General features: G+C 35.4%; 3 protein-coding genes across 3 annotated transcripts in view; 2 read left to right on the forward strand and 1 right to left on the reverse strand.

Moving 5' to 3' along the window:
* pag1 (phosphoprotein membrane anchor with glycosphingolipid microdomains 1) overlaps nucleotides 1–360 on the reverse strand; it is a 56,775-nt gene extending 56,415 nt beyond the window's left edge. The window contains exon 1 of the mRNA XM_053492229.1: nucleotides 247–360. The gene's annotated coding sequence lies outside the window, so the exon portion shown is untranslated. The remainder of the gene's footprint in view (nucleotides 1–246) is intronic.
* A 4,636-nt stretch (nucleotides 361–4,996) lies between these two features.
* On the forward strand, nucleotides 4,997–7,843 carry mrpl53 (mitochondrial ribosomal protein L53). Its single transcript, XM_053493196.1, has 3 exons — nucleotides 4,997–5,127; nucleotides 7,279–7,391; nucleotides 7,540–7,843. The coding sequence occupies exons 1-3, from the start codon at nucleotides 5,036–5,038 to the stop codon at nucleotides 7,656–7,658; spliced, it is 324 nt and encodes a 107-aa protein (XP_053349171.1). The 5' UTR covers nucleotides 4,997–5,035; the 3' UTR covers nucleotides 7,659–7,843.
* A 2,017-nt stretch (nucleotides 7,844–9,860) lies between these two features.
* Nucleotides 9,861–11,608, forward strand: fabp4a (fatty acid binding protein 4a). The gene is made up of 4 exons (XM_053493110.1): nucleotides 9,861–10,018; nucleotides 10,527–10,702; nucleotides 10,798–10,899; nucleotides 11,372–11,608. Exons 1-4 carry the CDS (start codon nucleotides 9,946–9,948, stop codon nucleotides 11,423–11,425), a joined length of 405 nt encoding a protein of 134 aa, XP_053349085.1. The 5' UTR covers nucleotides 9,861–9,945; the 3' UTR covers nucleotides 11,426–11,608.
* Nucleotides 11,609–18,735: the final 7,127 nt, after the last annotated feature.

The raw sequence follows: 18,735 nt of genomic DNA on the forward strand, positions 1-18,735 counted from the left end.
GGTTACATTTCTCCTTTGATCTACCAGTGTTTATACAGAAAATGTGTAAATATTTTGAGATTCCTCGGTAGCGACCCGCATTCCTCTCTTCCCTCACGCGCTGCGCTGCGGCACAACCCCGCATAAACCGGCCAACTTTCAGCTCACGCGTGATCCCGTGTGCTGGTTCTCCTGCCAGTGCTGCACGTTTATTCTGCAGCAACTTTCTCATGTGTTACTGTAACAGTCAGAAGAAAGAGCACTCACCCACAAACGATCATCGGCAAAACCCCGCGACTCCAGAACGCGCCGGCTCCACAGAAGCGACGCACACCGCGCACAATGCGCAAACACCCCAACCCAACAAACAGTCTTCTGCCTTCAGTCTCCGATAATAAAAAAAAGAAAGCACCAGTCTGCGATCACACTGAGCCTTTCTGAGCTGTGGCTCTCCACACAGCGCATACCGGTGTGTAGATCCGCAGACTCCAGACATCCACCCCTCCTCCTACCCCTCCTCCTATACTCTCACCCCGGGGAGGATTAGAAAGGAGCCTCGCAAAGCCTCATGGGAAGTCGAGTTTTGGCCCTCGAACCTCTATCCATTTCTAGGTAACATGCTTAGCACTCGTGCCTCGCGTATTCAGAGCTGGGGTTTGAGTATCGCCTCCAGTCTGTCTGCGTGTTCTCCGCATGGTCTGTGGGTTTCCTCTAGGGGCAAACCACAGTCCAAAGTGGGCTTCAGATGCCCTAGAATTGGTTGGCACCAAGTTCATGGTGTCCCCTACGTTGTGCACCCTGCAACAAGCTCCAGACCAAACTACATACACATCATAAGTGGTATGGAAAAAATGAATGAATACATAGCCTACAAAGCAATTAAGGGTATATCAGCGTTGCAGTGTTTTTTATTATTATGCTTTCTTCTGTAAAGCAGGCAGAACAGTGGGGCAGTGTGCCCTCGCATCTCCAGGGTCAAGAGTTTGATTCCCGCCTCGGGTCTGCGTGCATAGGAGAGTTTGAATTTTGTCCCTATGCTTGGTGGGTTTTCACCAGATTAGGTTAATTGGCATTCCCTAATTCACCACTGTGCACGCGCGCGTGTGCTTTGATGGATTGGCACCCTGTCCATGCTGTATCCCGCCTCGTGCCCTCAGTTTCATAGGATAGGTTTGACCCTGTGCACAGGATAAGCAGTGAAGATGACTGAACAAATGAATTCTATGAAGCTGCTTTGCAACAATGACCATTGTTTAAAGCACTATATAAATGAAACTAAACTGAACAGTGTTACTGTAATCCTTCAGCACACCTACAAATGTGTATTTGTAGAGCATTTTATCTTAATATGACACTGCAGATGTGAGGCAAGGACAATTCACTTCAGTAATTCATCATTTTGTGGTTAACTGATTTCACACAGATAAAGTGTCTCCACAACAACATGTTTGTTTTAGATAAATATCTTAGGTATGCCCAAACACTGCAGAGTTTACCTACTCTTTACTTAGTAACCTAAACACTGTAGTAACTATTTTCAAAATGTTATTTTGCATTCATATGAATCTAATGATGTTAAAAAAAAATTGTCATCCACCCCTATGAACTATTTGAAGTCACACAATTGAATGAGGATATAGTTTTTTTTTTTTTCAATTTTTAACATTTTATTTTCAATCATATTTACTAACTAGGTCATTTAAGAGAACAAATGTTCGACTGTTCCAATGTTTCTCATTTTAATAAAATGTCAGCAAAGAAACTTTAGATTGTTGCTACTTTATAGTAGATTGTTGCTGAAGATGGGATAAAACATATTTTGAATGGCTAAATGTGTTTTGATAGTAATGTACAGTACCGGGCAAAAATTTGGACACACCTTCTAATTGAATGTTTTTTGTTTAGTGTGATTTATTTTCTACATTCTAGAACAATACTGGAAAACTAAGAAATAACATATTCTTGATTGATTTGGAATGCCGGTCAGTGTCTTACCATATATAGTAAGTGGCATAGTGATTAGCACAGTCACCTTGCATCTCCAGGGTCTGGCCTCGATTTCTGCCTCAAGTCTGTGTGCATGGAATTTACTCCGGGTAAATGGCGATGGATTGGCAATATATATATATATATATATATATATATATATATATATATATATATATATATTAGGCACCTTGCTTGTGGCTTGTGAAAGCACCCACCTGCTGCTCCCCAGGCAAACTGACTATGAAGTGAGTTTATAGTAATTAATTATTTTAGTGTGTATTACACTTAAAAAGTCTCATTCAATTTTACAGACAGGACACACACATAAATTTATTTAATTTGTCCATGATGCCACTGTACTCTTTTCAAAAATACCACATGCATTGGTTGTAAGAAAATGTATTATTTAATGCACATAGAACTATAATAGTAATTTCCCTACTGCACTGAATAAGAACATGCTGAAGACTCATTAGCTTTACTAAACTGAACTTTTGTTTCACTATGCAGAACTTTTTGTGTGCCTCCTGTACAGAAAATAGGTCTATATTTGGCACAATCAGCACTATAAATCTCAAAATAGCATTTTTAACCCGTATTCTTAAAGACCTAACCCCATGTATTCAAATTTTGAACAATTGCATTGTCTTGTAGCAGTTTAACTAATTTTGGACTGTGTGATTCAGCTCTCATCACAATTGTTGGTAAAAAAAAGGAACCAGCTTTCAAAGGGTGTTGAATAGGAAACATGGTCTGCAGCCATTGGTCTAAATATAGTGCACCTAATGTGCAGTGTGTTTGCAACTCAGGAAAGAAAATCTTGTCAACGGAAATGACAAATACAGTGTGGAACACTAAACTATAAACAATACACAAGACTAAAAGAATACATAAGAAAATGATATTATACACAGATCGGTCATAACATTTAAAAACATTAACAATAAAACCTATGTTTTAGATTCTCCATGCGTCACCAAAAGTAGCTCTAACCCCTCGAGGCATGACTCTGCAAGACCTCTCAAGGTGTGTTGTGGTGTCTGGCACCAGGATGTTAACAGTGTCGTTTTATGTGTTGTCTGTTGTGGGTTGGGGCCTTCATGGAGCAGCCCCGTTGTCAGATCCAGTTCTAGGGAACTTGACTTCTTTGCCTGCTAAGCCCAAGGCTCATTTATGCCTGTGGGGAGTAGAAGCTTGGGTGGCCAAGGTATATACTGTTATTGATTATCAAGGTTAATCAATTCACCTAAGCATTCCAAGCATTCACCTAGAGGTGATGTTAATGTTATGGCTGACCGGTGTATGTTTCAGAGAAGGATTCCTCATGGAAAGCTAAAATAATTAAACTTATTTAACTTTTTAAAAAAGAAAATGGATTCCAAAGAATATTAAACAACGATAAGGATTTTTATAAACTATTTTTAAATAATAACACAAGAACACTTACAGGTTCACTTACAGCGATGTCTACAGCTAAGCTAAACCAAAGACTGCAGACACCAAGAATAAAAGAAAAAAATCACTATGTACCTTTTAGTTCATCAGGAAAATTGCTAAGTCATGTTTGGTATGGGAAATTTTTTCTGCAGCAAATGCATTTTGTGATATTACATTAGTGCTCAAGGGGCTGTAGAAAAAAACGGAAAGACTGATATTTGGATATTATTCGTTTTACGAAGCCAAACATGAAAATAATATTATGCTGATCAACGCTGTAAATTATTCCGGAGGCCTAATCAGTTTTAGTAAAGAATTATAAAATTGAACATACAAATATAGACACAACTTATTATATTTTTCAATTAACAAATCTACAGTAGATGAAGTATGGTCAGGGTTAAGTCAATATTATTATTATTATTATTATTATTATTATTGGAAATATCCTGTATTCTCTAAATAAACAGATTTGTAGGATTATTGTATAAATAGATCTAGATTGTATTAAAACTAAACAGAAATACACATTACACATTCATGCAAATTCCATGCATCGCGCGCCATCTAGTGGTAAATCTAAATAACTAATTTAACGTCGTATTAAACTGTCTCTTATTACACTCTTTCATTATACTGTACACTACCAGTCAAAAGTTTAGACACACATTTTTTTTCTTTCTTTCTACATAATAAAACAATTCTAAAGGCATCTAAAATATCTAATGATCCTCTTTGAACGGTTGATCTTGAGAGGTGTCTGCTACTTATGCTCTATAAAGCCTTCATAACCGCTCTAATCTCAGATGCTGTTTGTTAACTTGTGATTTTTGTAAATGGTAACTCTTAATAAACAGAGGTAGGTCTTGATCTTGCTTTACTGGGAAGGTCTTCATAAGAGTCAATCTTTATCATGGTGCTTGATGGGCTTTGCAAATGCACTTGACAATACTGTTCTTGCGAGAATTATTCCATAACAGCTGACCTGCATGTCTTAAAACTGTTGTTGTTATTACGTATTTACATAGGCCTAGGTGTTATTAATTTGAACTCCAGAGTATTGTTGTAGAATGTAAAAAAAAAACATGTGCCCAAACTTTTGACTGGTACTGTACAAGAAGCACAGATGATGTTATCAAAAGTGATGGCATTGTACAAAAATCAGCACCTTTCTCTAGACAATGGCTCATTTACCCCATTTACAATCTTTCAAAGTTGTGCATGTCCTAGGAGGAAACCCACCAAGGATGAAAAGGACATCCCAAGGCGGGGATCGAACCCAGACCCTGGAAGTGCTAACCACTAAGCCACCGTGCACGTAATATGATATGATATGATATGATATGATATGATATGATATTAAATGATATGATATGATATGATATGATATGATATGATATAATATAATATAATATAAATGTCAGTGACTGTGTAAAAAAACTATTTTGATAGTCAAAGGTAAAATAGTCAAATACTGTATAAAGCAGGATCCATGGTTTAATTCAATATAGCTAACTTCCTATAAAATCGCGACACAAAATAATAATAATAATAATAATAGCTTCCTGTTTGGTGCGTGACACGCCTCTGTTTGTGACGCGCTGCAGGTCAGAGTTCATGGTGGGGAAACATGGCGGCCTCCAGAGGAGCTGTGGTGTTAAAGACAGTGAAGAAAATCGTTGTACAGTTTTGCCCTTTTGAATCCAATGTTCGCGCCACACGGTATGATTTTTTATTTTATTTTATTTTTTTTTTTTACTATTATTAGTACATTATAAAATGTTAATTTAATAGTTGGTTGTGTTTATAAAATTCGACTACTCGTCTGTGTGTCATCCGCGAAAAGGAGCTCACTGATCAGACTGAATTACTGTGTTTATTAATAATAATTATTATTATTGTATGTATACTAACAGTAGTCATGGGATACACGCTTGGTCACGCGGTGTTTAAGAATATTAAACTGTTTCGTATATACCAAAGGCTACACTATAAAAGTCTCTACACTTTATTCTTTAAAACTGACAAGCTCTGATATGCTTTATATGCAAATTATAAACCTATACTCCTGTTCCACTAGTGAAAGGAAACCTCCACTATGAAACATGCAATAATGAATGGATAAATCCCCACAGCCTAAAAACTAGCCTTTCCAGAAAATTGGAGGTTGTTATAACAGCAACAGCAGAGCACCATGTTCCATGTTAATGGCCAAGCATTTGGAATAGGATGTTCAGTGGTCAGGTATGCTCTTGATTGTGTGCTGTGCTGATGTCACAAAGGTATATGTAAGGTGTCGTCGTGTTAAGTGGATAAATCAAAAATAAATAAATGTATAAAATCAGTGATCTCATACGTATAATGGTTTACTTGCAAACCACAGCCATTTAAAAATTCAAAATTTGTTTTTGACAAATTTCTATTTTCTTTTTTATATTTTTATATTTGATATATTGATATTTTGCTTTTTTTTATAGATATATCTGGCAGTCGTATAAGCATTTCACTGCATATCATACTGTGTATGACTGTGTATGTGACAAATAAAATTTGAATTTGAAATTTCACTGTCGGCTCCTAAAAATTAAAAGTCGTCTTTTTCCACTCGTCATGCGAGCGAAAATCACAATATGGACCTGGCAATTATCTGTGACCCTGACTGTTTTTTTTTTTTGTTTTTTTTTCAGCGTGATTCACTGTTTTCAACATAAAATTGGAAACTTTAGCTGGGTTTTTGCAGTCAGGGTCACATTTAATTGCACTATAAAATTGCTTAGCCCTAATAGATAAGAATTTAAATGTAGAATTAGTAAAGATGATTACGTGAGTGTCAGACTGTCCCGTTGTTCTGAGTTACAGCACAGTCTCAACTGGGCTAGTTAGTGATGTATGAGTTGACTAATTTGATGGAGATGTTGTCTCAGTACTGTTGAGTTCAGTACCTTTCTTGACAACTGACAGGAGGAGTAGATTTGAAAAAAATCCATCAAATAATGAAAAAAATAAAATGTGATGGCAAGGTTCAACAAGAAGATGATTATTGTTTACAGAAAGTCAGCCTGGGCTAAAAAAATAAATAAATAAAATAAAAAAGCACAAACATTAGTTGTGCAACCATCACTTATACCTCTCTCTCTCTATATGATATTATATATATATATATATATATATATATATATATATATATATATAAAAGATGAAAACATAATAAAGGACATGAACATCATTTGAACATAAGTAAACAAGCACACTTACAGAAATCGCATGAAAACATGAATTAGATTAAATAAGATCTGTTAACTGGTACTAAGTGGGCATTGTTAGAAGCAGAAAAATACACTATCCTAATGTAGTTGTATTGTTTGTTTGTTTTTTACATGTGAATATATTTTCTTTTTTTACAGCACAGAAATTTAAATTTGCTCAGTGGTATTACAGTATGAGTATACATTGTATAATAATGTCATTATAAATTATGTAACCAAGATATATACTGTGGGTACCATAAAAACTAATAATTACAAACTATTTAATTTAAAATCAGCTTTTTGATGGTAAAAATGTTCAAACTGTAAAATATTACAGTGTATTACTACGTTAGTTATTTTCTTTTTTGGCAGTTAAAATGTTTTGATAAATACAGTATAAAGTGTTATCAAATTCATGCATCATAGAAATTACTTTAAGGGTTGTGATACTCATCCATACTGTCTGTGGAGTGTTACAGCTGATGTGTAGAGCTAAAATCAGCTAATGTGCACAGTCTATTTTTCATTATATTTTGTATATCAATATCTGTTGGATTTGTAATTTGTAAAAAAACAAAAAAAAAAAAACCATTCATTTAAAAAATATTCTTGACTTCTTCCTTAGAGACTTTCTCATCTTGGTTGGCTCAGAAAAGGCCAGGGCAACAAACATGAACTGTGAAGTTAAAGCAGAAGTGAAACATGACCAGTCAGAGCCTATGATCGACATAACATTCAGTAAGTGACGTCAGTTATGAATTTCCCTTGTGTGCACCCTGACATAGAAGGATTACATGAAAGAAATACTTGTCTTGAACTATAGTTTGTATTTGTCATAATACACTATAGGTCACAATTCTTAACATAGATGTGCTTCTGTTTTCAGTGGATGGTGAGAAGTTAGTGATGAAAGGAGCCAAGTTGACAAGCCAGGAGATGCTTTCTGCCCTACAGACCCGCTGCATTGCTAAAGACCCTCAGGCTAAAGCCACAGCGAAGAAGTAGATGTGTATTTGTATATGCTTTGTGTATATTTATTAACTTTACATTAAATAAATCTGTCTTAAACTACAGAATTGTCTTTCAGTTGTATACATGGTCGGTTTTGAATTATTTGTTATATAACAAATATTAAAGTTGGTATTGTATAAAATGTATTAAATCAATGACCAGACCACATGGCATAGCAGTCTGTGTGAATTCTTCTCTAGTAAAATTTTTTGCACAAGCTTCACCTTTGCTTCAGTGGGCAATCTTACTTAGCCTAGACTTAAACACTGAGACTGTCTGTCCCAAACACTATTTGGAAGGCTATTCCATAACTTTGGGGCTTTGTAAGAAAAAGCTCTGAAACAGAAAGGCCATCTAAAGTTACAGTGTGATCTAAAATATTGCTTCTAGCTGCATGCGGTCCTATGACTAGAACTTCTGTCTTATCAGGATTAAGCAGAAGGAAGTTAATTAGCATCCAGTCTCTTATATCCTTTACACATTGCACAACGTTAGCAAGATGGTTTTTCTCATTTGGTTTTGTTGAGATGTATAACTGTGCATTGTCAGCATAACAATGAAAACTAATACCATGCTTACGGATTATGTTGCCCAAAGGAAGCATGTAAAGGTAAGAAATCAGTGGCCCTAAAACCGAACCCTGTGGAACACCAAAGTCCACTAGAGAACATGCAGAATAATTACCATCTAAATCTACATACTGATAATGATCGGTCAAACAGGATCTGAGCCAGGAGAGGGCTGTTTCCTTAATTCCTACCACGCTTTCTAATCTGTGAAGAAGGATACTATGATCAATGGCGTCAAAAACTGCACTGTGGTCAAGTAACACAAGCATAGTGACACAACCCTGTTCAGTGGCCAATAGGTTATTTACTACTTTAACAAGTGGTGTCTCTGCGCTGTGATGAGGCCTAAATCCTGACTAATAAAGTCAGTATGCTATTTCTATGTAGATATGAGCATAGCTGCTTCGCTACTATCTTTTCCAGAATCTTAGAGATAAAGGGGAGGTTTGCTATCGGCCTATAATTGGACAACTGACAGGGGTTGAGGTCAGACTTCTTAATTATCGTTTTAATAACTGATACCCAATCCTGATACCCAATAACATACCCAATCCTGAGTGAAGAATTGTTTTCAACAGAGATTCTGTTATTTCTGGCACTATCTGTTTGAAAAAAATGTGTCAATATAGGATCTAATATACAGGTTGATGAATTTGCAGAAGAGATGAGTGAAATAAGTTCATTCTCTTTAAGAGGAGTAAAGTATACTAGGTTCTGTAACTTTAACTGAAAACCAATATGGTCTTAGATATTTGTACATTAGGATTTTTTTTTTCTGTGAATTCATAAAGCTTAAATGTACGTTATTTCTATTAAAGAAGTTCTAGGTGTAAAGAAGGAATTCCAGGAGATTTTATGACTCAAATTCCACCTTTTCTGTAGAATGACCCATATACACTGTAAAGATTTATAATCTCACTATGTGGTGATTACTTGGAAAAGATAAAAGCAACACCAAAACTTACCTTTGCTGCAGAGGAGAAGTTAATTTAGAGTTATCTGGCTCAAAAATCACTAATTAACAAACAGCACCTCAAATTAGAACCACGACGAAGGCTTTACCTTAAGTAGCAGACACATCTCTGGAGATTATTGCATATAAAGGATGCTTTATATGAAGCTGCTTGTAAAAATGTCTATTTAAAAAAAAAGTATATGTACAACAAAATTTTCTGTTAGGCAAATTTGAGTTTCATCCGTTTTCTATTTGTCCCTCTTGTTCAACATCAAATTAAGTTTGAAGGTGAAAATGAACCTTATCCAGTCCTTTTACCTGGGTGAAGTTGAGCCAGATTTTTAGGGGATGTTTAGGTTGTGTTTCAGGCTATACAAGTGTGTTTAACGTGTTCTACAGTGTTGTTGGGTTTCGGGTCAGGGGTTAGGATAAGTTTATAAGAGAAAATGGATATGTATTAAAATGTATTTTCATTACGTGTTGCTTGTATTTGGTTTAAGTATTAATTGGTATAAAGTTTTCCGTTTTGTGATTTAAATTCTTTAAACCCACCCATGAACTTTCCCCTCATTCTGCGCGCGAGAGAATGAAGAACGCCGTCGGGTGACGTTTCACGCGTTGATTGGACATCCCAAACATGCGCGTGCTGCAGAAGTCGTATAAGAGAGAAAAAACGGACCGTAAAGCGGAGTCGCCGCCGAGCTGGAGTGTGAGGTTTGTTATCCTGTAAAGTGCGTCTGAATATTAAAGTGTAAAGATGGTAGATAAATTTGTGGGAACATGGAAGATGGTTTCCAGCGAGAATTTTGACGAATACATGAAGGCACTGGGTATGTTTTTTCCCTATTTTAAAATCTATTCATGGCAATGTGTCTTTAGGATTTAATGACATAAATGCAAATATTTACTATCCTGGTAAGGTCCATCATGACAAAAAGTACTACATTTTTAGTCATATTTTCAGTGACTACAAATTTTATAATACATGTGTAACTGTAATGTAAATTCTTACCTAATATTCTTTCAGAAAGAAACACAAAACAAAGCAGATATTGAGATATTTTAGCATGTGCATGTTGCATTTACTAGAAAGTTAGAAAGTAAATATGGTTTACTTTAAAATGGTTTACTAAATATGGTTTACTTTACTTTTTATCTAAGATAAAATGTTTGTGTTATTTTAAAAGTTTATGTGGATTTTAAAAGTGCATCACATCCATTTTCCCAGGTAAAAGACACACACACACATTGGGGATATCATGATCTGGTTCAATACTGTACCTGTAAATAAATATTGTATTGACTTAAAAGTAAATTAATTAATTTTGTGTTCTTCAGGTGTGGGCTTTGCCACACGCCAGGTAGGAAACAGGACCAAGCCCAACTTCATCTTGTGCGTCGACGACCAAGGACTAATATGCATGAAATCACAGAGCACTTTCAAAACGACTGAGGTCAAATTTAAGCTGAACGAGGCATTCCAGGAGACCACTGCTGACGACAGAAAGACCACGGTCAGTAATGCTTCCTGACAGGTTACTCAGTGATGTGTGCAGCTCTGTCATAGTCTTTGGACTTGTGTGAGAGAGTGTCTCATCTCTATTTGCAGACCGTTGTAAGCCTTGAGAACGGCAAACTGGTGCAAAAACAGACCTGGGATGGCAAAGAGACCACACTAGAGAGAGAAGTGACTGACGGAAAATTAATAGCGGTAGGTGTTTTGATTATGCTTCAGAAAATATGATGCCACTTAATGTGCTGCTTTGTTTACATTTTTCAATTGCTTTTTGCAAATATTTTGCAGACAGAATGTCCTTGCAGATTTAAAATCTTATTTTATAACCATAATCCAACAATGCATATATAGACCATATACAGTATAAGATTGTTTAATTTAAGTTGACATTGTTTGTTTTAAAGTAATTCAGCTTTAGCTTGAACCCATTTGACACAAATAATTAGATAATTATACATAAGACTATAAAAGCGTAATAATATCCATAAGAACATTAATAGTAGTATAGCATGTATATGCATTGGCACTATTATAAAACAATACACAGTCACACCTAGTGTAGCTAGAGAGTTTAACATAGTTAACTGTGAATTCTATTTTTGAATTTCTAATTTTAGTTTCATTGTTTATTTTTATTTTTACAAAAATTTTTACTTTTCCTCTGCAGACATGCAAGATGGGTGACGTGGTGGCGGTGAGGACGTATGTTAAAGAAGCATGAATAAATGATCCAGGCTTGATTTTTGAAGATGTCTGGCTCAGTTCAATGAGCAGTCATTTAATTTTTTATTTTTTTTTGAATTCAGTTGACACCAAACCTGATGCATGCAGTCTATTTTAAGATGCATTGAGATTAATCTTTGTGGTGGTTTGAATAAAAGTTGATCATATCTGCCTTTAATAATTTGTTTTGTTTCTTTACTTTGCCTTTTTAACTGTGTATATGTGCTTAAATAGTTAGTGTCAGTAAGAAAGTCACTCCTTAGTAGTGTTAAACATCAGTGTAGCATTTTAAACGCACTGCTTAATGAAGATGAATACGGCTCCAGTTTTAGAAACTAACTGCTCTGACTAAACTCTGACTATTTTTGAAAGTTTTAATAAACTTTATTAAACTAGATAACTTACTGATCAACAGCTTTAAATATTAAATATTATTTAACTACCAAGTGAAGAGTCTATGACACTGAGTGCAATAGTCTTCAATATAAGAGTCTTATTTACATTAGAATCCTTTTTTTTTTTTCAATAAATCACATTTATAACACAATAATTAACTCAAGTCTAGCTTTGCTTCCTTACCTTTGTAACACTGTAACTTTCTCCTTACTACAGTAACATGCTTTAATATAAATAACTGAAAAAATGCTTGGATTTTAGCATTTAAATTTTTGTCCTGTTAGAGCACCAATAATATGTTTAAACATTCTGATATTCTCTAGTTGTTGAGAGTGACAGGATGTTGATTCCTTTCCTTTTTTCCCCCTCCTTAAACATTTCCTTTCCACAGAGTTTTAAGATCTGCAAGGAAATAAGAGCATGGGTCATCGTGCCATCATTCCCTTTGACATGCATTCAAATCATAGAAAGGTCCACTCATGGCCACTTTCCCATGAGAGGAAAAAGAGGAGATGAGTTGATTACAATTAAAAGCAAAAACAGCTGAAACAGGTGCATTATGGGCCAACTTCCTATAAGCCACTTTATTCAAAAAGTACAATGCATTTTCCTATTCCTCAGTCAGTATAAAGTTTACATAATGGGAGGCAGCCCTAAAAAACAACTCTAATGATTTTCAAACACTTTAGGATTTGTTTCCAGGTTTAAACCGGGAGGACAAGCGAGCTTAAATTTACCACAGATGTATTCATTAGTATTGCACAGGAGACTCTCAAGAGATTATTGCAAGGATCTCTGCAGGTTCTATCTGTGTGAAATAAAGCAATGTACAGTATGTTTCTGGTGATTTGAGTAAAAGTTAAATTTTTCTTCATAGGATTGATTTGTAATTATATAAAAGGTTTATAATCTGGAACATATGTTTCCCTGCTAATCTGTTTGCAGCAAAAGTAGGTTTTGGTCTTGCTTTCATGGAATCGTGGTGCTTGATGGGTTTTGTAAATGCACTTGACAATGCTGTTCTTAAAAGAACTGTCCAGAACAGCTGGCTGTTGTTGTTACTTAATCACCTAATGTGTTATTTCATAGTTTTGAAAAAATATATATAGTATTGTTCTGAAATGTAGAAAATAAATTACTAAACAAAAACATTGAATTAGAAAGTGTGTCCAAACCTTTGACTGGTATTCATGTGCGATAGATCCTGGAAAAACTAGGTAGGTAGGCAGGTAAAGAGCGAGTACTTTATTTATCCCAAAAGGAAATTACATTGTTGTAGTGTAATGTGAAATACTTTTACAATGGTGGGCAGTGGTATTAAAACATTGTTCAAAATTGACAATGCATTAATGACAATCAAGATAATAAGAATAATTGTTATATAAACAAACAAACTGCTTTCACTCATTCTCAAATCCAAGCCTGCTTGATTGCTTTCTGTAGATCATGTACAAAAATGTTCCACTGAAGTTCACAATTCACTTGAGAATTCCCTAGTTGTAGCCATGTTTGTGTAGTCTTGTCATATATTTGTTCCATCCATTTACTAAAACCAGTTAATAGTTCTGAAGAAAAAAAATCTGAAAATAAAATTCTTTATTTATAACCTATTCCACTTAGGAATAAACAAACCCTCAAAGACCGAAATCAGTGTTCCATCTCTTGACTGATCTCTACTATTGAAGGGGAAATAGCACTGATTACCTCATTGCTGTTGTCTCAATTTTTAACAGATCAATTCAATGTTTTAAAACGTTGTCTGGTGTCATCTGTAGAGTGTTCTTGTGTTTTATTTTTGGTTTTAATTATCATGTGAATGAGCATTTAATAAATTTACAGAACATGGTCCAAAAAAAAAAGAAGATTATTGTACAATTAGATAAATAGGGTTTTTATCAACCTCATGTCTTATACTATTTTGTGACACTTTGAGAAAACTGTCATAAAAGGTTCATGCCAAAAAATATTAGTAAAGAATTAAACAAACCCATTTTGCATATGCAAATAAATTCTTAGAGGAGATACTAAGTATAATTGCTCTATTTTAGGATACAACAAAGTCGTTTTGTTGTTTACAGCTAGTAGACCTCTGGAATGCGGTATACAATGCGGCACTATTGTCTCTCTGTGTGTTTTGTATCCCGGGTGTATGTACATGTCAGGAAGCTGTATTGTAGGCGATATTGATACAGTGGGCTACTGTGGTGTCTTTTTGACTTAGAACCTATTTTGCCTGAACAGATAGTTATTATAGGAATGAAGTCATATCCTTTAAGGAACATCTGGAAAGCTTGACTACAGGACATTATTCCCACCCTTCCGTTGTCCTTTCTTATTATCAAACACACAATGCTGTTACACAACCATGCCTGGTCTGGTTGAATCTCAAGGCCAAGGCTACTGTCTTATATCCCACAGTTTTCAGCATCCTTTTGTATTTTAACAATGACCTGAGGACATAAAATCCATGGTCTAAGGTCATAAGATTCAATGGGACCTGTGACACTTGTACACGATGACACAATGCATTGCTAATCCTAATCTAATTATTTTTTTATAAACCAAATACACAAATACTCTTAACCACAAAACTCCATAATGACAAAGGAAAAATGTGTTTGGAGTGTTTGAGTTATTAAAAAAATAAAGACTGAAATATTCCATTAACATAAGGATTCACACTTATGGAACTTACAATTAAGCTTTAGTGCCACACATTCTGCTCTATTAAAATGTTTGAGCAATGTTATTTTTACAATATTGTAGTCCATCCTTTTTTAGAGTATTGATAATACTTACAAAAATATATTCCAGAAACAATGATTGCAAAAGTTTCTGCAATATGCTAAAACCTATTTGTTATAATTAGTTTTTTTCTTACAAAACATTCAGACAAATAGCCTATAACGTTAAGAAATCAGTGTTACATCCCTTTCACTCCAGTAAGTTTCAGCAATCTCGTAAGAATGTTTAGAAAATGCTATGCAAAGCTGTCCTTAGAAAACCCAGAAAAAAAAGAAGAAAAAAAACACTTTTGGTTCAAAAAACAAAGTCACTCACTAAGTGCTTTTTTTTCTTTCTTTCTTTAAAACACATTATTCAGTAATGAAAGTGAGTCTTATAGAAAGGGTGTGTAGCTATGAGCCTGAGGAATGTAAATCTGGACCTGCCCATGGGTTCTAAGAGTTTAAAAGGTTGATGTTCATATCTCAGTGGGTTAGTTGAAGTTTGTAGTTGAGCTATACCAGAAAGGATGTAAGGTCATGCCTTTCCAGTTTCCCACGGAGAGTCAGGGGTCAGAACTGCTTTAGACAAAAATAACGAGGATCTTTTTACCATGCAACTAGACTTCTAAAGATACCAAATGCATTTGTATTGTAGATGATGCCTGAGTGTTAGTGTAAGTAAAATCATGCACCAGCTCCTGCATCTAGAATCAAAAGCAGGACCAATCTCTTTAAGATTTCTCAGTGTCTATCCTTTCAGGCTGTGAAATTTGATACTCACAAAGCTTACCATGACATTGAAATTCACTCTGATGTGAATGAAATCATGCTTTGAGTCTGCCTCCTGCTTTCACTCAGGGCATGTAATCAGTAACGCACAGCGGGACCTGAGCTCAGTATGGAGCTGTGAATATGCCGATCTTTAACCTCTTCAGGCACCATAGGACCAGGAGTGGCCAGCCATAGATGTACTGACAAAAGGGAAGAAAAAAAAGAGAGTAGAATGATCCTATTTGTCTGTTGGCAATATATCATATAAACTGCTCTGGCCATTTATTTTTTATTTATGTCAGGAATAAAATTCCTTACAGGAAAATAATTATTGACAGGATTGTGTGATGACCTGACAAGGTTGATATATATATATATATATATATATAACGACACCGCAGAGCAATCAGCCTGGATACGCCGTACCTGGCGGCACATCTAATTAAGGGCCCTAATACCGCCGCAATTCGTGCGATCATTAGGTAGCACCGGTAAGGTATCAGGGCCAGGAAAAGACAAAGGACAAGACAAAACGCGCAGAAAGTCCAGAGACATAGGCAAAGACCCAGCCTCTGTCTCCCTGGCGCGCGAGAGAGATAGAGCGGTACGCTACCCTTTAAGTATAAAGTGTACACAAAAAACAAAAAACTTTCTCTTATAAATCCTCAGAAACGGCATAGACCCCGAGAGGATACAAGTCTTATTTTTAGTTTCCAGAGCCCCGTCTGTTCTCGCGCAAACGGCGGATCTCTGTTCATTTTGTGTTTTCAGTTTTCTTTTGAGTTCATTAATTAATAACCCCACGCTATCTCCAAACCCCGTGGTATCATAAGCACTCTCACAACCTCCTGTTTTGTTGACCCCCTCTGAAGTCATGAGTTAGGGCTCTTATGAATAATATATCTAGTGGTGCAGCTCTCTAATCAGCACCACGTAACAAAAGCTTATTTTTCTCTCTTTTCACTCTTTCTACAACCTCTTTAATCATCAACGACGGGTACTTCAGTTAGTTTTTAATAACAACACATCCTGAAGTCTTTCTTTTTTCTTACACCACAGTAATTTGCTAGCAATTAAGAAAGTAATTATATTTTATAATTGTTGTATAGATATATTGTATAGACACGATATCAACCTTCATTTCATGTTAGGATTTTTATAATGTCACTGAAAATGTTATACAATACCAACACTGGAGGCTTATTCCTTACTGTACTGTTAATGCAATGATAACATCAAATCATTAAGACTGTGTTAATACAGTCCTGTAATTTGCTGATGGAACTACAGTCGGAGCTGTTGGTATAGAAAATTATTCAACCCCATCCTTCTTGACCAATCAGAATATTTTCTCCCTTTTTTTGTACATTTATTTTTATTTTAGATTTAAAGTGAAATATACCATTCATAAATCCCATGAGATTATGGACAAGCACCAAGTGTCTTTTGCTATAACAGCACAATGTTAAGAGTGAGACAAAACCTTTGTCCAAAAATGCATCTGCCTTATTTGGCTTACACGAATAGTTTATAGAAAAATATATCACTGCCATGACTCATAGACTTTTGCGTCATCTAGGCGCATAACCAAAGAGGATGAAACTTGTCCTTAATTAACCTCATTGTGTTGTTGTGTATTAGAATGCAACATTTGTGCCAGACCTAAACAGTATCTACAGATGCTTATCAGCTTGCAGCAGTTCAGTGGAAAACAAAAGGGAGGTCAACGGGACGTGCGTGGAAATGTAAGGCAACGGTGAAGGCCTGCTGCCAGAAGTTTCTTTAGAAAGCAAGTAACCTCTAATTTGGTACATAAAGTTTCTCAGGACATTGGTCTTATTTTTAAAATATATGTGTGGTTTTATATCTGCCCAAAGCTAAGTGCATTCATAATTTTGCCACATAACTTTGCTAAGCCTAGCCCTGACCAACTGAAGCAAACCCAGATCATAACACTGCCTCCAGAAGCTTGTATGGTGGGCACTATGAATGATGGGTGCATTGCTTTTTGCGAGTCCCTTCTTACCCTGATGCACCAATCACTTTGGAATAGGATTAATCTGGACTCATTAGTCCACATGACCTTTTTTCCAGTGCTTCAAAATCTAATATTTATGCTCAATAACAAATTGAAGCTTTAAAAAAAAATAAATAAATAAATTGAATTAATCAATTAATTAGTGTTTTTTTTTTTTGATAGCCACACAGTTGTTCAGTCACAATCCAGTGAGTTCTCATCAAATTGTGAGTTTGTAAATGCTCTTACTTACAACATTTAAACATAGGTGTGATTTTCTATTGTTCATTCTTTCCTTTAGGATGCAACTTCACCCGGAGTTCAAGTATCCCCATTTGTAATTTTTTTTCAACCCCATTTCTTCTATTAGATTAAGGATTTAGAACTGTCCTTCCAGGTTTTGATAATGTGTTGGGCAATTCTTAGTATGATGCAGCCCAATATTTAAAATGTAAAATGTATTTATTAATTTATTAATTTATTAGTAGCTTACTGAACCAAAAGGTCTATCATGACAGAGCCCAGTGTCCCAAACGCTATTTAATACATTGTAAAGTTGTAAGTTTAGTGACAATCTTTGTGATTATGTCTGAGAAAGGCCTTGAAAAGTTTGTGCTTTTAAAATTTTTTACATCTTGTCCATCTTTGCTCTGAACACACAGTACACTGAGAACATGAAGCCGTGATTTAGAGTGTCATGGAATTTTGGAGAAAAAAATGCTGACAATCTGAAGCCTGGGATTATCTTGGTCTCTAAGGAGCCTCTAAGTTTTCCCCACACATGACCGCAGATAAGGCAAAGGGGAGAAATTTGTGGAATTCGAACGTGTTAAGGGTATAAGGACGTGGTGGTAGATAAGGTCCCGATTAAACTTCAACTCTACAAAACCATCAGGTCCTAAAAGCGCAAATCCAACACAAAAATATTTTTAGGCTGTGAGTCATGTACATGCTCCACTTAGGCAGATGCTAATCACAGGGTCTTTGATGCCTTTTTATCCAGTGTTTTTTTTTTCCCCATGAATTGGCTTCAGGAAAAAACAAGGAACACAATCCTTTTCCTGTAGTAAAGGGAATGGAATATGAGAACGTGAACATGTAAACATAGGGGTGTGCATTTCTTGACAATGGGTTCTTCTCAGTGTTTCTAACAGCAATGTCATAAAATTTGCAATAATTAAACAAAAAAAATTGAAAAAAAAAAATATTTCATTGAACCCTATGATTATTTCCCAACACAACAGGCACTTCCACAAACTGTTGGGATAAGATAACATTGGTTTGTAAAAGCGTAAAGGAAACAGGAAGCCATCAGTCATTCAATAACCTCTTTTTTTCTTCTTGCATGTAAATATGACTTTGGCCATTCACCATCCATTTAGCCTCTAACTGTGATTC

The sequence above is a fragment of the Clarias gariepinus genome, chromosome 3 (assembly GCF_024256425.1).
Source record: "Clarias gariepinus isolate MV-2021 ecotype Netherlands chromosome 3, CGAR_prim_01v2, whole genome shotgun sequence".
Classification (NCBI taxonomy): domain Eukaryota; kingdom Metazoa; phylum Chordata; class Actinopteri; order Siluriformes; family Clariidae; genus Clarias; species Clarias gariepinus.

Bases quoted from the DNA above. Each gene is read 5' to 3' on its own strand.
- fabp4a (XM_053493110.1), top strand. From the start codon at position 9,946: ATGGTAGATAAATTTGTGGGAACATGGAAGATGGTTTCCAGCGAGAAT. The intron at 10,703-10,797 runs GTCAGTAATGCT...CTCTATTTGCAG, and splicing joins CTGACGACAGAAAGACCACG to ACCGTTGTAAGCCTTGAGAA. The intron at 10,900-11,371 runs GTAGGTGTTTTG...TTTCCTCTGCAG, and splicing joins CTGACGGAAAATTAATAGCG to ACATGCAAGATGGGTGACGT.
- mrpl53 (XM_053493196.1), top strand. From the start codon at position 5,036: ATGGCGGCCTCCAGAGGAGCTGTGGTGTTAAAGACAGTGAAGAAAATC. The intron at 5,128-7,278 runs GTATGATTTTTT...CTTCTTCCTTAG, and splicing joins TCCAATGTTCGCGCCACACG to AGACTTTCTCATCTTGGTTG. The intron at 7,392-7,539 runs GTAAGTGACGTC...TTCTGTTTTCAG, and splicing joins TATGATCGACATAACATTCA to TGGATGGTGAGAAGTTAGTG.